A 21,739-nucleotide genomic window follows, 5' to 3' on the forward strand; every position below is an offset into this window, starting at 1 on the left:
CAGCAGAAGGAAGCATGAAGTCCTCCAAAATTTCTTGGTTTCTTGGGTGGAGTGACTTTGGTTTTCAAAAAACACAATGGACCAACAACAGCAGATGACATTGCACCCCAAATCATCACAGACTGTGAAAACTTAACACTGGACTTCAAGCAACTTGGGCTATGAGCTTCTCCACCCTTCCTCCAGACTCTAGGACCTTGGTTTCCAAATGAAATACAAATCTCGCTCTCATCTGAAAAGAGGACTTTGGACCACTGGGCAACAGTCCAGTTCTTCTTCTCCTTAGCCCAGGTAAGACGCCTCTGACGTTCTCTGTGGTTCAGGAGCGGCTTAACAAGAGGAATACGACAACTGTAGCCAAATTCCTTGACACGTCTGTGTGTGGTGGCTCTTGATGCCTTGACCCCAGCCTCAGTCCATTCCTTGTGAAGTTCACTCAAATTCTTGAATCGATTTTGCTTGTCTATCCTCATAAGGCTGCGGTTCTCTCAGTTCGTTGTGCATCTTTTTCTTCCACACTTTTTCCTTCCACTCAACTTGCTGTTAACATGCTTGGATACAGCACTCTGTGAACAGCCAGCTTCTTTGGTAATGAACGTTTGTGGCTTACCCTCCTTGTGAAGGGTGTCAATGATTGTCTTCTGGACAACTGTCAGATCAGCAGTCTTCCCCATGATTGTGTAGCCTAGTGAACCAAACTGAGAGAACATTTTGAAGGCTCAGGAAACCTTTGCAGGTGTTTTGAGTTGATTAGATGATTGGCATGTCACCATATTCTAATTTGTTGAGATTAACTGGTGGGTTTTTGTTAAATGTGAGCCAAAATCATCACAATTAAAAGAACCAAAAACTTAAACAACTTCACCATGTGTGTACTGAATTTAATACACGTGTCTCACAATTTGAGTTCAATTACTGAAATAAATGAACTTTTCCACGACATTCTAATTTATTGAGATGCACCTGTATGTAATGTTTAATTGAGAAACTCAAATGCTATATGCCATTGTTTTAACTTATTGTTAATATTTACCTTAATAATTGACTTTTCAATTAATGGAGTATATTCAATAGCCTATTAGTTTTAGCTGTGGTTCTGAAATAACGAAATTTCGATAATACTGGTATTGACTACTGACATTTTGGTATTGTAACAAACCTACTTTCCTTTACCCTGCAAAAAGCAGATAAAGTGGTATTGAATACTGAGTTTTTGGTTTTTTAACTAAGATATTTAATTTCCTTTGATCTTTTGAAATATAACAGACCAATGTACTATAAAAACATCCTGTAAGTTTCAAAACTCAATAGCGGCGCGAATGCTTGTATGTCATTAGTGTACTGTCGGGGCTTTGTTTTGCATCAATCCGTGCCACATCAAGTGTAGACAGAGTCACAGATTATAATGGGTTCTGTTGTCTATAGTTGCATTGTGCCACTCGTGTCCGGTGTAAACATGGGATAAAATTAGCAAAGAGCTCCAGATCTCGTCAGTGAAACACTGTTTGTTTGTTTGCTGTACTTTGCTACAGCAACAGATGATGCTACATATGATGCAGTGCTGAGTTTGACTAAAGTGGATCCAACAGTAATGTCACAACACATAAACGTGAGTAAACATATTTTTACCATTACTGCATTGTCTGTTCCAGACCGTTTGATATATACTGAGTATTTATATGTTTTTAACCCAAATGACCATGTTGTTTTCAGAGTATGTCACAGCAGCTTCCATCTGTTATTTTAAGAAGCAAAACTTTAGCCAGTCATAGCAGTGGGCTTTACTTGTGAGTCTTGAATGCGCCCCCATCTACAAAAACAAACCGTTCTGCAGAGAGGCTCAAAAACTGACTAATAGATAGACTAATACTTCTATGCAGGACTATTACTTCTAAATTATGTTTTTTTAAAAAAAATGTAGAATCACACTAACATTATAAGTGAACCTCAGAGAGCATTATAAAATAATTAAAAAAAAATGCAGTTCATGACCCCTTTATTAACTGAATAAGGAAGCAAGTATTGAGTCCATGGTTTTTTCATCATGAGCAATTATAAGAAGTGTCTGCTAAACAAGCTAATTCTTTTGAAAATAAAACAACAAATGACAACAAATTAGACATAATGATGGGTTTATTTAAAAACACATTAAGCAATACACAACCTGTGTAGACAATGTGGTAGCAAATCATATGAAATGTGAACAATGGAACAAAAAACACGCATGACAAAAGAAAAAATAGAGAAGGCAAAAAGGCAAGCAAACAAATGTAATTGTTTATGACTAATGTTCACAGACAATATATACTGGCAGTTCTGTTTTTGAAAATGGTGAGATATGAGATTATTGTGACTTCATATATGCCTGTATCAGATGCCTGTGCACGTGTGAAGCTTTGACTGTGTGATTATGTCATGCTGATGTTTCAAGAATAAAGAAAATGTAGGACTCACTGGATGCTGGATCGGCCAGATAGCTGTAGCGCTTTCGCAATGCTAATGAGGCAAAGGTATGTCGTCGATCTTTGTCATTCTGCAATAACAAAAAAGTAAAAATCCTATGTAAGAACAAAGTGACAAAAATCGTAGTGCAATGATCTTTTTAGTGGCTAACTACTACAATTTAATTTTGATTATTTTGAAAGCACTGTATCTACATTGGTCCAGATTTTTTCAGTGAATCTTTTGAAGGAATTAATTCACGTGGTGAATTTAATTTAGGATATCTGTAAAATATTTAAATTGCTTCAGTTTCTGTAAGGAAAGTTGTGCTTTATTTCACTTTGAAATGCGGTCTCCTGAGAGAGGATCAAGTAGATAAGCACAGCCCATTTGCTAACAGTGTGAAAGTTTAGTATTTTCCAGTAAAACTGCCTAATTGCTTCACTTTGAAATAAAATTAAATAAAACTTAAATCTGCAAAAGAGATATGTGAAAAATGTTTCCACCAAGCCACAAAATAACACAATGCTTTAAATATACTGATAAACTCAAAAAGAAGTCATGCACTTGTCTGACCAGTGAAGGAGCTGGTACAAAAGCTTTTGACTAATCACATAAATAAGCGTATGATCACATAAGCACCACATTAAAGGCAAAGGTGGACAAGTTATGAAATATGTACCTCATCATCAGGATCCGATTCCATTTCCTAAAATTTCCCACGGTGCATTGCAGCAATACATAATGGAGCAGCAGCAGCCGAGGATGGTGGGTAAGTGAAGATCGTATTGGAAAGAGAGGAGATAAGAGAAAAGGAGTGGAAAGAGGACAGTAAAGGAATAGAAAAGATAATAAATGTAGATGCAGAGAGATTAAAAGAGAGCAAGACAAAAGAAAAGACAAATTAAAGTTACAGCACAAATAGCTGTGTGAAATGTTTAATGTTTAATAGATTCCAGATAACACTAGAGAAAATGTCACACGATATGTTTTTGTCTGTTCTTACCTTCCTGTGTGTTGGCAGTGTAAAGTTAAGGTTGCAGATTGCACTCTGTGGCAGGCTTTTTGCGATTTTAGGTTCTCCAAGGAATGAGATTCTCCCACATGGCTCTTGGCCCATATCTCTGACCTACAAAGCACATCCATATACACAACACAGAATGATCAAAAAGTCTTAAGCTATAACTCCAGTCATACAATATCAGTATCCTAATAAAAGCTGCTTTATTTAACATTGAGCTGAGCTGCCTCATGGGGTCTGCTATATTGCGGTCACATGACCAGCCAAATACAAATTTTATGCTATACCTGTTATAGGACACTTTTTCTCATGAAATAAATAATTTATGGCTGACTGTGAATATTTTTGAGCTTTCAGTGGCACTGGCAACCGGAAAACGTTTGTGTGATGCTGCATCCACATTGCTAAGTATCAATATAATGTCCAAGACATTTTGTTACATCTGCTAAAGGAATACAGCAAAAAAAACACTCTAACTTACTTTATATCTTCAATCAATAGAGTAAATATAACTTTTTGCATTTCATTTCAATATAACTGTATAGCTGCTTTACTGGATAATACTTGTTTACTGAAATTCTGTAAGTGCATCCTTAATAGCTGGAAGAATTAGGCCACTGTCACTCAAACCTTGACATTGAATGGGAGTCGGTTCTCTTTGAAGGCATAGAAGTTGAAGACGAGTTGCTGACCACTCTTTGCCAGAGGAGTGATGTTGCCATAGCATTCTACATGAATGGGCTTACCCTCCAGAATCTGACAAAGGAACGAGTAACAAGTCATAAGCATTTATAAATTTATGTCTCTAAGGTGTCAATAAATGATCAGAAGGGTTATTGTGTTTGAATATGGGAGAATATGAATGTGTGGGTGGCCTGTGAATTACAGAGGGAAAAAATTGTTGTTAAATGTTTTTTTTCCATGGATTTTCTTATGTGCGTGTATATACAAGAATATTCACAAACTCGTGACTCACTGTTTCCAAACACTGAGAGCATGTTCAACGTTAATTATTTATGTGAAAGTGTGTATAGTGCGTGCATGTGTGTAGGCTAGCGTGTGAGTTACAGTGGCACACCTCAATGTCTTTGCTCCTTGCCACCTCCTCAAAGTTCTCCTGCTGCTCCAGAGTTTTGTCGACTTTGTCATCAGTCATGCAGAAGCAACGCAAGCGGGACTCTATGGGGTCGATCATTTTAGCAAACACCACAAACTTGGCCAGGTATGGAACGCAGATAAGCTCTCTGTACAACTGAGATGCTAAACCCACTGTCTCACTGATCTGCTGACAGTCTGCCAACCAAAATCTACAAAAAGGAGTGGAAAGAATTTACCTAGAATAAGGAAAATCCTGTACAACTCTCAAATTTTCACAGATATTTACTTTCTGTTATAACTCCATGGGACAGAAAACTTTGTTTACACGATAGAAGTTTTGGAAACAAAATCTCTGACACAAACAATGAATGTTTATACGAATGGTGCTCAGTGGGTTGTCTGAAACCCAAAAATGGGCCGCAAATCTGTTCTGATATATTCATAGAAAAAAAAAAAACAATGTTAAATACAAAAGCAAAATATAACTACAGAAGCATGCATATGTAGAAAAATAAATGCTTATCAAAATGAAGCAGATAATACATAAAATAAGATGCAATCAAATCTACAATGAATGCAGGTTTACTTGCAACAAGAATAAACATGGTTTAATTTTGCATATGTCTGAGCTTATGCAGTAATGTCCATTCATTTTAATGTTTGATTTCAAGAACAGTTTTGTAAGGAACTGACACTCACAAACTGAGGAGTTACATAATTTAGAGAAATTTAGAGCAGAAACATAAGTAGATCCCTCACAATGTTTATAGAAATGGTGTCTGTTCTTTAATGATTTTATGTGGACCTTCCTTTCCTCACTAACTCTTTCTTCCAGGCCACAGTCTGCATTCATATTTGAGTTCAATCTGCATCTGACATTGTGGATGTGCAGATGAAAATGATTATAATGATATAATTTAATCTAGGGCAGAGATCCTCCACTGTCCCACACTCCAAAGCACATGATTTGAATCTGCATCTGATACACTCCAACATCAGCTGAGACTCACCTGGCAGACACATTTGTGGTGAAGGAAACGCAGTCTGTGACAAAGGAGAGTGGAGTGGTCCCAGTGATGTCTTCCCACTGCGCAGGGGATGTTCCACCTAAAAACAACAGTTTTAAACTCTGGTGTTGGGAATCACTTTCATCACAATGATTTTGTTGGGTGCTTAATGATTTTTTGGTCCTTTTTATTCTAAAGCAGTATGAAATTTCGTGTCACTTGCAAATGCATGTTTTATCTCAGATTTTTCCTGACCTTTAACTCTGTATACACAAAAGCAAACACGAATGTTGAATTTAAATTTAGATGCGGCATCTCAAATAATGTGCAGTTGTTGTTGCACCATTTGACCATGACACCCTGACATTTTCCACATTTCATTTAAAATACACACACTCAAACTATTCACGTGCCTGTAATGCTACAGAGCAGTCTAAGGCAGGGGGCAGGTTCTCCTTTGCGCCCATTAGCAACAGCCTCTTTGGATCTGGGCGGCACAGGGATTGTCATGGTGATGGGCTTGTGGAATTTCCTCCTTCTGGGCTCCACAGTAACAATTGGGCTGAAAGATGCACGGTTACCAGTGATAGTCCGCACAATATCCTCCGGCACAGGCTGTGCCTGAGAGAGAAAGAGAAAAAATTGGTATGATGATTGTTTTTTTTGGATCATGTCTGATTTTTGCTTAACCAGTTTAGGCATATGCAACTAATTAATTGTCCATTATGCATATAGCTTTTTATTGCCGTAGTCTTCTGACTTGTTTCTTTTGTAACATCTTTCTATGCAATGTTCATGAGATGTTTACCAGGAAATGCATCCTGACCACTGTTGTAACAAACAGATTCACTCTCCAAAGAACAGATGCTATTCTGCTATGTCTGTGTTATGTGGGAAAATATGTGTGTGTGTATATGTGTGTGTGATAGAGAGAAAGAATGATCCCAGAGTCCCTTGAGATGACAAGACAGGCCAGTTTTATGTAAATTGCTTAAATTAATTTAGCTTACGAATCATTCAAATTATTTTGTGAAGCAGTTACACTTATTTATTGAAAAAAAATCTGACTCAAAAAAAAAAAATACTTGCAAACCAAAAATCATTACCGTTTGCAAGCAATTGTTGAATCTATACAAGCTCTAAATCAAGGACAATATATAGCTTGTTAAACATTTAAAAAATGATAATAACCATAAACAAAAATTTACTATAGAAAACACAATTTTAAAATTCCCAAATATTTCCAGCTATTCCATAAAATAAAATAAAAATTAATTAATTAAATAATTAAATACAAAACCTTGACCAAACATAAGTTGACGACAACCATCTTAATAAGTCCTTATACCTGTAGTCCAACACGAATTTTCTTCGTAAGTGCTCCCTGGGGAAAGGCAGCCTTCACCATGGGAACCGCCTCACTGCTCAGGACTCCGCCCTCTGGACCCATGTAATCACTTTCTTGTTTGATGCGTGATACCACCGCAAAGTACTGTGGGAAATCTTTTGTGATGATGCGACAGATACGTTTTTTCTCCAGCTCTGCTGGACTATCCATATCTATAATTACATATGAAAACACAAATAAACAAAATGATAAAGATTTAATGAAAACCATATTAGTCTAACGTTTTAGATATGTCATTAGAACATTACCCTCATCCATGCCATTAAGGATCGAGGTGAGCTCTGTCACTTTACAGTCATAATGCTGTTCTTTCCAGGTTTCTCCATTATCGCTGCGTAGGATGATCAGCTCCCTCTCCTTTCCCCGCATGGAGCCAAAATGAGGAATTTCAACTATCACAGGCCTGAAATGAAGTGAAGACAATAAGGAAAGAATTTAATAAACAGATGGGGAACTGCACCATGCAAACTCTGTTCAGCACTAATTTGATGAGAATTTAAGAAGCAAATCCTAACATTACTCAATCTGAACTCATTCCCCATTGACATTATTGTCAAAAAAGTTAAAAACTAATGCATTTAGGCCAAGATTATGTTGTTCATGAGTTATCTGCTTTAACTGTAAACCTTTAGATAATTTAAGCCACCATGAAGGAATTCTTACCCCAAAAACTGTGCCCCGGCTGGCCCCATCTCCACCAGTCTGCTCACAAGTCCCTCTCCCTCCACCATAGGGGGTAGGTATGCCAGGCGGTGTCGTTTTGCTAGGCGACAAGTTATTCTTGTTGGTGCTGGACACTTCCTGGGTGGAATTATTATACGCATCCCATCATGACGACTTCCTCTCATTGACCCACCCCGAGCATCCACCATGAAGCTCACTAGGAACCTGCAAGAGTATACAGGATTAATGGAAGAGAAAGAGGGAAGGACATGAAGAAAGAAAGAGGGACACCACGCTAACCCACTACACAGACACGAACGAAAGAGAGACGATTCCCATGCTGTTATCACTGTACATCCAACACACGTGGTGAGAGAGAGGGAGGGAGGGAGGGAGAAGGGAAAGGTCTAAGCAGAAACGAAGAGGAGGAGAAACATAAGCGAGAACAGACCATTAAAGCGAGAGAGATAGAGACAGTTTAGTCAAGACAGAGGATAAACAATTAAAAAGAGTGACAGTGCTTCGAGCTGTTAAACCTGGCAGCATTCAGTCCCTCATACAACAGCAGCAGAGACAACTGAACAGGAAACACAAGCGATTCCTTTAATACTGACTTACCAAAATATTACCATAGTCACTGTACTCATGACTCGGTATGCAAAGCTGAAAATAATATCCCGTTTACTGCCAAGATCAATTGTTTCGAAGCGGTGATCAGTGATCAGCAGTGTGACCAAAAGCACCTCCACAGGTGGATAGAAAACCCAAAACACCATTTATCTGTTAACGTGAGCTGAATGCAATATATATTTGCATGTACATTGCCACCATGTGTTTGTTACATATACATGAGATCCTAACACTGATGACCAGGGCTGGGCGATAAACCAAAAAACATTGGGGTTATATTTGATATATTAAAACTACCTTTGAAAGAAGGTATTATGAAATATTATAATTTAAAAACCTGTTTTCTATTTTAATATATTTTAAAATGTCATTCACTCCTGTGACAGCAAAGCTGAATTTTCAGCAGCCTCTCGTCTTCAGTGTCACATGATCCTACAGAAATCATTCTAATATGATGATTGGTGCTCAAGAAACATTTATTATTATTTTCATCAATATTGAAAACAAAATTTTAAGCATGATATTTTAAGTGTGATATTTATTCAGGATTCTTTGATGAATATAAAGTTCAAAATAACATATTTTATTTTAAATAGAAATTTTTGTAACAATGCATAAGTTTTTACTGTCATTCAATCGATTTTTTTTTTCAAATACTGAGCCAATTTTTTTGAATGTTTGTCCTGATACATTTGCTTTACTTACTTTTTTTTTTTTTTTTTTTTTTTTTGACAGAGGAACCATTTTGGCAAAATATCCATTTAAAATGTTTTATGCAAGAACTAAACCAATAAAAATCTTAAAAATAATAAAGGCACATTTTTCCACACTATTTTCAAGGAATAAATCAATTAAAATCTCGAAGAATATTTAATAATTTTCTTTTATATGGGTCAGTATAACAATAAATTTATGGGAACATTAAATAGATTTACGGGAACATTACTGAGGGATGGTGCTAACAATAATCTATTTCTTGAATCAGAGTACTGAATCAATTCAAAACATCACAATGCCTATTTTAAATTAGTACAAATTCTGTTAATTTCAGTATTCTGTTAATTTTCGATATATTGCCCAGTCCTACTGAAGAAATGGTGCTGCTTCAACAAGTAATTTCTAACTGTGAAATGAAGAACATTACAAAAACCAACCTTTCATCACAAAATGTCTAATGTGCTGATGGTGGAACTAGTGTGTGTAATGAGCGATCTGCAGTTTATTTTTTGACTATGCTGAAGTTGCTGATTTCTGAATGAGATGAGGTCCATTTCCCAAAGACCGGCTAAACACACACACAGTGTGGAGGAGTGCTCACACAGATGAGGAGATAAAACAGGGAATAAAACAGAGAGCAGGAAAGAGATAAAGAGGAAAGTAAACAGGAGAGGACAGATGAAAATACGTGACAGAAAGCTATAGAAAGAGTGACGTCACCGGACTCAGTTTTCACCTGGAGTCATACTGAGGAAGCGGGGAGGAAGGGCTGCAAAAGGAAAAATTAACGAAAAGAAAAAAAGAACAGAAAGCAGGAGGTAAAAAAATAAACAACATTCATTATTACAGTTGTTGTCATGGTAAAAATGCTGACATACATGTAAGAAAGACATGAAGCTGAAAAATCAGATCTTATGTGCAATGTAGCAGAACGTGTGGGGGGGGGAACCTAAAGGAAAACAAATGTGCTTTATGCAAACAACTCAATGAAGCCAAAGAAAAGCTTTTCACATGCTTGCCCAAAATAGCATCATGTTTACAGATTGGTTGGATTAAATCCTCTCCCACCAATCATAAATGGTATCATTATAATGTGCTAATGAGATGCTCAGTCCCCCCTTAGGAGATATAGGTGGTCAAAAGCAGTAGGTTTTAGCACTGAGATAAATGTGTATTGTAACAGAATCACAATTCATTTGGTGCCACTAGAACACAGAATGAGACATTTAATTTCTTCCATATACATTTTTTTAACTAAATACAGATATGTAAAATAAGGAGGACTGAGCACTATTAAACAGTTTGGGGTCAGGAGGATTTTTTAAAGCAATCAATACTTCCATTTCAGTAAGGATGCATTAAAAGTGATATTAAAGACATTTATAATGTTACAAAAGATTTATATTTATATATCAAATGAATGTTTTGGATGTTCTATTAATCAAGTATGTGAAATAAATGTATAACTGTTTCCACAAGAATATTAAGCAGCATAACAGTTTTCAACATTTATAATACGAAGAGATGTTTCTTGAGCAACACATCATCATATTAGAAGACATTAAAAAAAATCTCACTGACCCCAAACTTTTGAACTGTAGCGTATATACATCATATAAATATATATATCATAAATCAGAATCAAAATCTATTGATGTTGTGGTGTGTTTGCATACTTAAAGTTAACCACCATAAAGACAAAAACATATTCTTACCCAGAATGCACAGGACTGCAGACAGTGTTATGTGAGTGGTCCACTGTATCAGGGGTCCAACTGTACCGCCGCATACACTCACTGTTGTATTCACGAGTCACTGCAAGGTGCTGTAAACACATCCATATATAAAAATACACACTTCAGGTTCAGGAGCAGTTGCATAACCTTAAAAATGAGTGTGAAGGTGGTTAGAAACAGAAACTAGCAATACATGTTGTAATCAAAATTCAGAAATGATCATATATGTATATACTGTATACAGTATATATATATATATATATATATATATATATATATATATATATATATATATATATGATTTTTAATTTAGTGACTCGATTATCTAAAGATTCCTGAGATGCCTTGTAAAACCGCTGCCAAAATAAAGCTAAGAAACTCAACAAGAAAAATAAAAAGCAGGAAAAACAATGAGTGAAAGACAACAAAATAAACACTGTAGATGGAGGTAGAGCTTGTATTTCTAAACAATGACACAAATACAGATGAGCAAATAAATGAGAAAAAACGAGTGTGTTTGGATTTTTGTCTAATGAAAGGATGGAAAAGATGGAGAGAGATGATCTAACACTGGTCAAGATCAAGGACCTGTACCTTATTCTGAGGGTCCACCATGTAGGAAATATCTTTAAATACACTCTGAAGCCAAACAAAGAGAGAGAAAATATGTAAAATGTAAAGTGTTTCTCTGATATTGTTCAAAACTACCTAATTGCACCTGAGCTGAACACTTGAATGAAGCCCAAAAAGCTAAGACAGGCAGCTCAATTGCTTTTAGAACACAACATCTGACGCGGAAGCAAAAATAAAAACACTTTAGTATGCTGTACTGCACTCTATTTCTTTCTATGTTCCCATAAACAAGGAACACAGTCATATACTTCACTCTAGACACAATACTGACCTCATAACAGTTATTTTTAGTTAAGGCTAATGGCTGTCATGCTTGATATGCATGTTAAATGAATACAATTCAAATTTTAATCCAATAGAATAAGTGGCATAGTACTGTAACTACATCTCTGTTTTCTTTAAGAATTGAGCAATTCCAGGACTCTAGCCTAAATATTTGCTCCTGAAAATGGAAAGAGCAACATAACTCTGACCAGGAAAACACAATGGAAAAGAGTGACAGAGTCCAAGTCTGACTTTCCATCATTCTCTCTCTCTTTGTCCTTCTTCTCAGTGTCTATTCAACTGTTTAAGGATAGATCGAGGTCAAGCATTTTGATTTCTAAATGTGCCTTTAAATAAACTCTTATTAGACTGAAAGTCTCAAGTCTAAGAGTTTATTTAAAGGCACATTTAGAAATGAGAATGTGAAACTGGACAGAACAGGAGAGTGTGTTTGTGTCTGTGTGGATGAGGACCAGGCTTTCGTAAAACCCATGGGACCAAAAAACAAATATTCCAAGACATTTTTGCTCTGCTGTGGAAAGTCCCGAGTGGACTTTGTGCAACTGTAGGAAGAATGCCAGGCAATGAATGGAATTAACAGTAAATCTATGGCTTTTTATTAATACAGGGTTAAGATATGGCAATCCTTCATTTATTTTTTTCTATGTCATATCTAGTTTCTAGTGCCGATCAGTCAGTGTTGATGCAGATCAAGTGTGATATCTATTAGCAGTGCAGTGGCACATAACCTGTGGCAAAATACACATAAACAATTTTAATTATATTTTTCAGTACTGAATTTAAACTCAATTCACATTTATTTGAAACAGCTTAACAGGAAATGCATATTTCTACATTACAATCAGAGGTGACGGTCAAAGTTATATCCATATTGAAGAGATGTACAGTATTGAATGAAATAAGTATATTTATAATTAATTATAAACAGTTGTTTGTTATTGTCGTTAACAATAACTATTAAAATATTTTTTTTATTTGAAATCTGAAATAATATATAAATATAAGAAAAAATTAATGAAAATTAGAAATTAAATAAAATTAGATTGAAAACAAAATAGAATATTTAAGATATATTGAAATATTAAAAAATAGAAAAATTTAAAAACTGAAGCACAAAAAATAACAAAATTAAAACTAAAAATTTTATTTAAATTAAAATGAAAATATAAAAATAAAATCTAATTCAAAATATTTATAAATGCAATAAAACAAAATAATAATACAACAATTATTATAAATATAATTTCTTTATCCACTTTTTTTTTCTTCATCCATAATCTTTGATGTATTCATGCATTCTTGGTTTTGAAACAGGTTTTGCACCTATGATGCCTTAAAATGGTGCCTATGAAGGTAGGTTTGTAACAACACTGTAGTGTGTGTGTACGCTTTCTGGAAGTATGACGTAGAGTATAACACAGTGCTGCTAGCTAACAGTGCTGAACTTTGCTGGTAGAATGTGTGTAGTGACATTGCCACTCAAGATTGGTCACTTGTTTGTTGCCTGGCTACCAGTTTCTCTCTGTAGCTGACCAAGCGCACTATTTGAGCAAAGTAAACAGAACTATCTGATCATAATGCGGTCACTATTTACATCTCATACCATCTGTATACGACTGTAAATGACAAATTCTGTTATCAGCCCCACAGTGGAAAATGAAACCATATCTGTACCGGCTGGGCAGGATGGGCCCGAAAAAGAAGGGTTAAGCAACGAGAACAGTTTGGCCTGACGGTGGAAAAGCAGCTACAGTAGTGAATGGGAACAAAAGATAAAAAGAGTGGGCGTTCTTACCGTGTCTTTGGTGGGCACCAGCATCTCTTCAATCATCATGCTGTCCCGAGCGAAGGAGCTTCTGTTCAGAGTGTTGGACCTGTCTGAGCTGAAGGAGCGCAGACTGGAGTGTGTAAGAAGTTCACACATGTGCACACGCACAAGCAGATACACATACATAAAGCGAAAGACACACAAACAGGGACAGACGAACATAAACAAAACAAAAACACAAAAGTTACAACATGCAACATCCAGGGAGAACAAAATCAAACCCTTCAGAGGAGAGAAGAGAGAAGGGGATATCTGATGGATAGAGAGGAAACAGACATGTAGAACAGATGCTGTATGGGCAACATTACTGTAACTGTAACATTTCAATGATTTAATCAGATACAATACCATTGAAAAGTTTGCGGTCGGTACAAATTTTTTGTGTTTTTGAAAGAAGTCCCTTATACTCACCAAGGTTGCATTAATTTTATCAAAAGTACAGTAAAAAAGTAATATTTTGAAATATTATTACAATTTAAATAACTGTTTTATATTTTAATATATTTTGAATTTGTTATTGTGTAATCTATTATAGCATTAATTTCTTTTAAAAAAATCTTACTGACCCAAAACTATTGAAAATTTGAACTGTAGTGTATATCTAAACTAACAGGTTTTACACTTCGTATGCTAGTGCTACTTACATGTAACTCGATTCTTGAGTGGTACTTGCCAATGCCAGGGCATTGAATGAACCTCACTGTTATCTCCATCTCATTGCTAAGCTGTTCTAATTGTGTTTTAATGCATTGATTTGTTGTTGTTATGGTGTTCCGGGTGGTTGTTATTAACAACACTTAGAAGTAATAGCAATCGCACATCTCTCCTAAACAAATCGCACAATTTGTGGCATCATTTATGTCAATATCACAAAGAAGTGCAGGTCTTGCTATGTGCTGAGGTTTAAAGGGTTAGTTCACCCAAAAATAAAAATTCTGGTTAACACTTTATTTTAAGGTGTCCGTATTACACGTTACTTGTACTTACTATTATAATAACAATTAATTATGCATAATTACATGCAAGTAACACTTAGCCAAACCCAAATCCTAACCCTAACTAGTATAATAAGTACATGTAGTTAATTAATATTACTCAGTACTTATATGTATAATTACACAACAAGGACACCTTAAAATAAAGTGTAACCAAATTCTGTCATTAATTACTCACCCTTATGCCATTCCAAACCTGTAAGACTGCATCTTTGGAACACAAATTAAGATATTTTTCATGAAATCTGAGAGCTTTCTGACCCTGCATAGACAGCAAGGGAACTACCACATTCGAGGCCCAGAAACATAGTAAGGATATCGGTAAAATAGTCCATGTGACATCAGTGATTCAACCGTAATGATATGAAGTTATGAAAATACTTTTTGTGCACTAAGAAAACAAAAATAACTTTATTCAACGATATCTTCTCTTACTGGTCATTCTCCACGGCCATACACGACTGTAAAACGACACATGCATGTGCATTCCACTGTTTGCATTAGCAAGATCACACACACGCATCATTGTACTCTAATTAACGGCCGTGGAGAATAACCAGGAAGAGAAGAAATCGTTGAATAAAGTTGTTATTTTTGTTTTAGTTGAACCACTGATGTCACAAGGAGTATTTTAAAGATGTCTTTACTAGGTTTCTGGGCTACAAAACATTTCAGTTGCATTGCTGTCTATGCAGGGTCAGAAAGCTCTCGGATTTCATCAAAAATATCTTAATTTTGTGTTCCGAAGATGAACGAAGGTCTTACAGGTTTGAAACGACATGAGGGAGAGTAATTAATGACAGAGTTTTCATTTTTGGGTGAACTATCCCTTTAACACTTAATGTGAAAGGTTTTTTTTAAAAAAAAACTAATCCATGAGGAACAGTTATAGCAAGCACCTCCAATAAACTGACACTTTGAACAAGTACTTTTCAGCTCAGATCAAATTTATGACTATGTGTGAGTGTGTACACCCTTTCTGCAGTGCTCTTAGAAACGCTTGGCTCTCTGCAGGACAGCAGTCTTGGGTTGGTTGCACGGTGTGTGTATGAGAGATTGAAAATTCTGCAGCAATCAGCAGGATTTAAAGGTACAGCACTGTAGCGCACAAGGTAGAACTGCACACGAGGGTGTGTTTACGAAAGAAACAGTGGCGGTTTGTAAGCTAGTTTTTGGATGAATGGATTTACAACTCTTTCCATTCCTTCCTCTCATCTTCTAGCACTTCAGCTTAATTTGTCCTGATCTGCATTGTTTTTATTCTGTAGCATTACAGCAGCCGACTCACCCTTCTCTGCAGAACACACTCTTTCATTTCCTTTCATCTCTTTTGCCTTTCCTTCTTCATCATTCTCCTTCTTTGCTATGCACTTCTTTCAAATCATCTCACTCTGAACAGAGCCAGCATTGTATAAGAAGGCTGTACTATGGTTGTGTGTATTTGCATGCATGTGAAACAGCATACAACAAAAAAATTAAGAGGAATATTTGTTCTCTCACCCTTACAGGCTAAGTTATAATTTAATCATATGCCTCCTACTGTACCTCAAATTCTGTGACCAAGCTGTGTGAATGTGTGTGTGTTTGAGCACACAATGTGGATTAACTATCCACTAGTGATCATAACCAAACATGCTTAGAACACCATATCTTTTTTTTAAGTTTTTGCAATAAAATTGACCAGTGATCAATGTGGTGAGTAATTGACAATTAAATGTGCCGTCTGCGATGTGACAGAGTAATTGGCTTCAACTGCTGACTGATCAGCTTGAAGCTTTTGTCCCTGGATGTTACACAGAGCATCACACAACTGAAACAACAGCAAAACACAACATATATGAACACAATCCATGCCACACTAAACAAAAACTTATAAAGAACAACACATAATAGTTAGCACACTATTCATTAATATTTCAGAAATTAATAACATTTAAAACCACAATATTTCACAACACACAACTACTGCCCACTTTTCCTGTTGTTTTAAAACACTCCTTACATCTTTTGCATTTATTCCACCTTCAAAAAGGTTAGATGGCTTTAGTGTGACCGATAAGAAGCGTGGTCGGCTTCGGAGCCGGATAGAACAAACAAAACGTCAACGCAAGAGAAGTTCATAGACTAAAACTCCAGTTGAGATGAATGAATTTGTTCTATCAGGCCGAGGAGCTCAGGCCTCAGTGTATGAAAGGGATGAGACTCCACAGAAACGCACTGCACCAGATGACATGGTGGAGCAGTGCATGATGGGAGTTGTAGTACGTATGGAAAGGGGCAGAGACAGAAACAACAGCTACGGAGAGAGAAGGCGAAATGCACAGAGAGAGAAAGACAGAGAGAAAGACATCACTCTTACCTTATCCTGGGGCTAGAGAGAGTGAGAGAAGCCAAGAAACAGAAAAGACAGTAAAATGTACTGGACGCGGAGAAGCAGTGAGAGTTAAGCATGGTACTGAGGCTCTGCCACAGCATGTGTTGTGCTCCTAGACAGGACTGGGTGCACATTTGGTAAAAACAACCAACATTAGTAGCCCTATGTAAAAGCAAACAATGCCAGGCTGATGTTAACACAACAAAAGAGGCAGAAAATATGAAGCTCTGTATGGCAGAATATCATCCATTAGATATACAAACACCATCTAAACTCCAACAATAACAATCCAAATAGGACAAATATTTCTAAAGAAATGAAAACTCATTTTCAGACATGAAACAGTGTGTCTTACCTTGGCTAATCAGCTGGGATACTGAGTATTTTGCAAATGATGTAATTATACCAATAATCTATACAGCTAATTTGACTTACATTTGACTATTTAATGCCTCTTGTGCAAGCAAGTCGCAGTGTCAATATCCAAATGCAACAAACCATAAAGCTGATTCTTCCCTATGAGCTACACTAGAGTTCTGATCACAAAATGTAAACGATCAATCCATCATAACTAAAGGCGACTCAGGGTCTGCGTCTATCAGATCACACCTTCACGTTCACACAAACAGAGTCACGCTCTTTCCAGACTTCGTCACTCAGTGTTCCCTTCCCAGTAATGATGTAATTGTTTTCAGTCATTTATTCCCTGTCCTCCAACTCTATAACCACTGGCACACAAAAGCCAGCCAATCAGAGCTCACTGTCCCTTACAACAACAGCAAATCAGGCTCCATTGTGCCACATAATGCTCGCATGACAGGAGTGGTACCTTTCCATCCTAGTGTCCCACCTCTCCCTCACCTGCTATGTTCATCATTCATCAGCCACGATGAACAGATAATGACCTCTTAAATGACAGAATGGGATGTACTTCAACACAAAACACCACAGATGTGCATCTTCTGCCCTAAACTTTTCTGATAAACTTACAACTTACAATCATACCATAAGGAACTATAAAGTACTGTTTTAGAAAAACAGTGTACCTTTAGGAGTACAACAACATTTTACATTTTTCTGACATTTTAATACAAACATTTTGTGATCTGATCCAATTTGGCATATGATTGGTGCTTACAAGGACATTGTGTTTGTTATGATGAAGATCACATCATGTTTCATTAACAATACATTAAGCCTGTAATTAGCCATCCGATCATCCTTTATGCTTTCTTAAGAACTTACAGCCATAATCCTCTTTACAAAGTCTATTTACACTTTACGCCTTCAATAAATCTTACATTATATTTAATTCATTCATTTTTCAGGTTGTGCATTGTACTAATATCTCTGTTTCAAGAACAATGTAGTACCCTTTTGTTACTTTAAAACATTTCAATGATTTTATATTTGATAAAAATCAGAGTTTGCAACCACCAACAATTACTGTTATAAATTCTGCAAAAGTTGCCCAGCTGTGGAACGCAAGTTTTGGCTGAAGTGGGATAACTGCATAATGTATGCTCTTTTAAATATTAAATACTGTAAAATATTAATGTCTGCGCTAACAGTATAACAGGTGTTTTTGTGTTATTATTTGCATAACAATTTCTCATAGTTTTATCCTGTCATCTAAAAACACTTGTGTCATGCACACTTTAACTTGAATGACACACGGTGAGTTGAATCTGTGTAGTGGGAACAGTTTTTATTTACAGTAAAAAACAAGAAATGAAGATTGACAGCACTGAATGCACAATAAATCTGACCGAGATTTGACTATCTCTCATTCCTCATCTGTTTCCAACCATCTTTTTTTCTTGAAGCATTATTACTAATGCAGACTAAAAGCCAATACACAAAGTACTAACACTTTTAGTGAAGACCACCTGAACACAACATTCTAAATCCAAATAATCCTCAATCTAAACATCTCTAAAAAACCATCTACTTGTGCCATAGCAACTCCATATACATTTGCTAATCATAGAGAACAAGCATAAGGAACAAACAGCTTCGCAAAAAAGCAAGCATCCATACATAAAATGTAAATGACTGCTATTACCTGGCAGAACGGGCTCCAATACTGAAACCCATGTACCCCTCCTGTGGCAAGGAGTCATCCCCTAATTCCCTCAGGTCCTGTGGCCGAAGATACTTCTCAGTCTCGCCGGTCATCGCATCTTCACCTGCAAAAATGAGACAGGCAGAAGGTTAGCTCACTTGAAGGTGAACTGGTAAGGTGACCTATCAGTAGCTGCAGCAATTAGCACCCCCCACATTGCTCTAATTAAATAAAACCCAAAGGGGCTTACAGTACACTTATTTCCAAGACAGTCCCTCTAGAGCAATCTGAAGTTAAGTGTCTTGTTCAAATGCACAATGGTTAATAAATTGTGGTTCATTTCTTGTGGGGTGAACCTACCAGTCCACACCGGTTCTTCTTGCGTCACGCAAACATCCAGCTTGCAGCTTCTAGATTATTAATTGATGTCACATAACACCTGGGTGTTTTTCTGTCCCACCTTGAATAACAGATACTTAGGTGGCAATATTTCACTGACACATAGAAGAAACATTCTGCTGCATCAGGACAACACTGCGTATCCTGCTATGAAGCAAGTTTCTATTACACCCCCAAAAGTTTCTTAAACCTGATTTAAAAAAAAAAAAAAACCTGTTTGCTAGTTTTAGAAGGATCTGGGGCACTTTCATGCAGGTCAAAATGGGACTTCAGATTAAACCAGGTAAAACCAGTCAATTATCTTGGGCTGGCATTCTTTAAGCTCTTTATAAAAGCAGGAAAAAATAGAAATATGACAATAAAAATAATATCAATTTAATTTAATAAATTACGCTTTCAAATAACACTTTCACAAATATGATAGCCGGCATCTGGTTTTATTGTTTAATGAAAACAAACAAAACTGTTTGAATCAATGTAAAATGGTTTGTTGGTCTTTGACTAGTTTTAAGTGGGTTTTGGGCACTTTTCAGACGGTCAGATAAGCTTGTTTGACAAAACAGTTTAGTTGTTAGTTACCGTCGAACTCAACAAATCGGTTATATTCAAAACCACGAGCCAAAAACAAATAAATCGTCACTTCTAAGCTCTACAGCTCTACTCTAAATCATTATAAAAAAAGCAATGGCTGTGTCTAGCTGTCCACCTAGACATTCAACGCCGTTTACTGTAGGTATACAGCTCTCAAGGTTTTGGACATTCGTTATTTTTGTAAGATAAAGAAGCGCCTATGTCGCACAAAATGACGTTTAGGTTACGTTAGGCAACTCTCGTGGATATGAAGCACAGCCAACATCTTTCCCGAATCTCTCTCATGAACGCGACTCTCGCTTGTCCTCTCTCTCCGTGCTGCAGCCCCTCCCCTCCCGCTACTGAACTCCTCAGTTCCCCTAACCGGCTCGCTAATACCTTCCTACTCCGGTACCGAATTAACGACTTAATGACAACGAACAGTCATGACAAAGACTAATAGATGACTCTGTGTAAAAATAGATGGCACTGTATTTTACGTCATTCTGAGTTTTAAAAGTGTATATTTAACTATTATATCCGAGCAGAATCCAGCCGTTGAACACTGTAACGTGATGCAGCAGAGCCCCGAACACCGCAGTATTCGGACACACCGACAGTCCGTTGACTCACATAAAAGCGTTGCCATATCCCACTCCGACACAGATATATCCGTTATTAGCGTATTCCCCCGATTGTCTGATCAGTTCTCAATGAAGCCTGTATCCTCCGAGAAAAAGACCAATGATGATGACTCAATTCGGGTTGGTCATGTGAGAGTCGGTCGTCCCGAGTCGACCAGAACTCTCGTGGCACTGGATGTGCGAGATTTACATCCGTTCATTCGCCCGGTAAAAGTTAAATCACAAGGCAGCAGCCTGGGTCAAGCGAAGGAGGATATACCAAAGCTGCACTCTCATACAGTATGTCAGGGGAGCTCTGCTCTCTATGCAGCCTCGCGCGTGCGCGCGCAGAAAGTGATGAGTTTTTTTTTTCTGAACACTTGTTAATTGCTCTGAGATTTTGCAGGTCTAGCAGCAAGTGCAAGGTGGTAATAAGACACCAAGTACTGTCAACATACTATAGAGACAGTGCAAGCACTTCTCTAACGTGTGTGTTCTGGTTTGGCTGTAGCTTACTTCTGAGGGTCTGTCCTCACAAATGTAAAGAAACCTGTTGAGAACTGACTTTTTAAAGTGGTCCTCACTGTTCGAAATGCTCACATCAATAATATAGCATTAAGGCCATCTTAAATGTGTGTACATGAAAGTTCTTTTATCAGCTAATGTCAAAGTCTCCTGTCACTGTGTGTAGAACATTCATTAGACTCATTACTAAGTGCTAAAGAACATTACATAACAGAAAGAAAGTTCACCCTTTTCCCTCATGTAGGCTACTGTCCCTATAGTGCACGCACACAACATCTCCTTTTAACCATGTGTGTAATTTGCTGAACTAGGCACTGTGCTCATGGGCACGTGTGGCACGTATCAGGCTTTGCTATTAAATACATGAAATATCCCCATTATGATATTAAGCTGACCTACACTGTGATAAAATGATAAAATAATGAAAACAGCTTAATAAAAAGATTAAATACAGGGTTTCCAAAGCCTCGGAAAATGTCAGGGAATTTTAAAAGTGTGATTTCCAGGTCTGGAATAGTCATGTAAAAACTAAGTAAAAAATAAATAAATAAATTTAAAAAAACACACATACACAAACACATTAAACAAAAAGAAATAATAGGTTATCTATAGTCAATAAATGTTATATTAATGACAACAGAATAATATAGACAATTTTAAAAGGCTAAGCTTTTGAATAACAATAATGATTTTATTTAAAAGTGATTTAAAAAGTGCTTT

At 36.6% G+C, this 21,739-nt stretch overlaps 1 protein-coding gene across 33 annotated transcripts in view; it reads right to left on the reverse strand.

Moving 5' to 3' along the window:
- LOC109053736 (ankyrin-3-like) overlaps positions 1-21,739 on the reverse strand; it is a 100,990-nt gene that overhangs the window by 20,060 nt on the left and 59,191 nt on the right. For 17 of the 33 annotated variants that reach the window (XM_042773876.1, XM_042773896.1, XM_042773893.1 and 14 more), the window contains 15 exons: positions 18,903-19,026; positions 13,436-13,538; positions 11,317-11,361; positions 10,702-10,811; positions 9,723-9,755; positions 7,640-7,864; positions 7,225-7,379; positions 6,917-7,128; positions 5,982-6,189; positions 5,572-5,668; positions 4,542-4,770; positions 4,094-4,219; positions 3,449-3,571; positions 3,125-3,151; positions 2,455-2,533 (listed from right to left, as the gene is read on the reverse strand). In XM_042773876.1, coding sequence (XP_042629810.1) covers positions 2,455-2,533; positions 3,125-3,151; positions 3,449-3,571; positions 4,094-4,219; positions 4,542-4,770; positions 5,572-5,668; positions 5,982-6,189; positions 6,917-7,128; positions 7,225-7,379; positions 7,640-7,864; positions 9,723-9,755; positions 10,702-10,811; positions 11,317-11,361; positions 13,436-13,538; positions 18,903-19,026 — 1,896 coding nt within the window. Of the gene's footprint in view, positions 1-2,454; positions 2,534-3,124; positions 3,152-3,448; positions 3,572-4,093; positions 4,220-4,541; positions 4,771-5,571; positions 5,669-5,981; positions 6,190-6,916; positions 7,129-7,224; positions 7,380-7,639; positions 7,865-9,722; positions 9,756-10,701; positions 10,812-11,316; positions 11,362-13,435; positions 13,539-16,822; positions 16,835-18,902; positions 19,027-20,504; positions 20,819-21,739 lie in introns of those variants that run through there. The other 16 variants (XM_042773899.1, XM_042773898.1, XM_042773880.1 and 13 more) reach the window with 10 other exon arrangements.

The sequence above is a fragment of the Cyprinus carpio genome, chromosome A17 (assembly GCF_018340385.1).
Source record: "Cyprinus carpio isolate SPL01 chromosome A17, ASM1834038v1, whole genome shotgun sequence".
Lineage (NCBI taxonomy): Eukaryota > Metazoa > Chordata > Actinopteri > Cypriniformes > Cyprinidae > Cyprinus > Cyprinus carpio.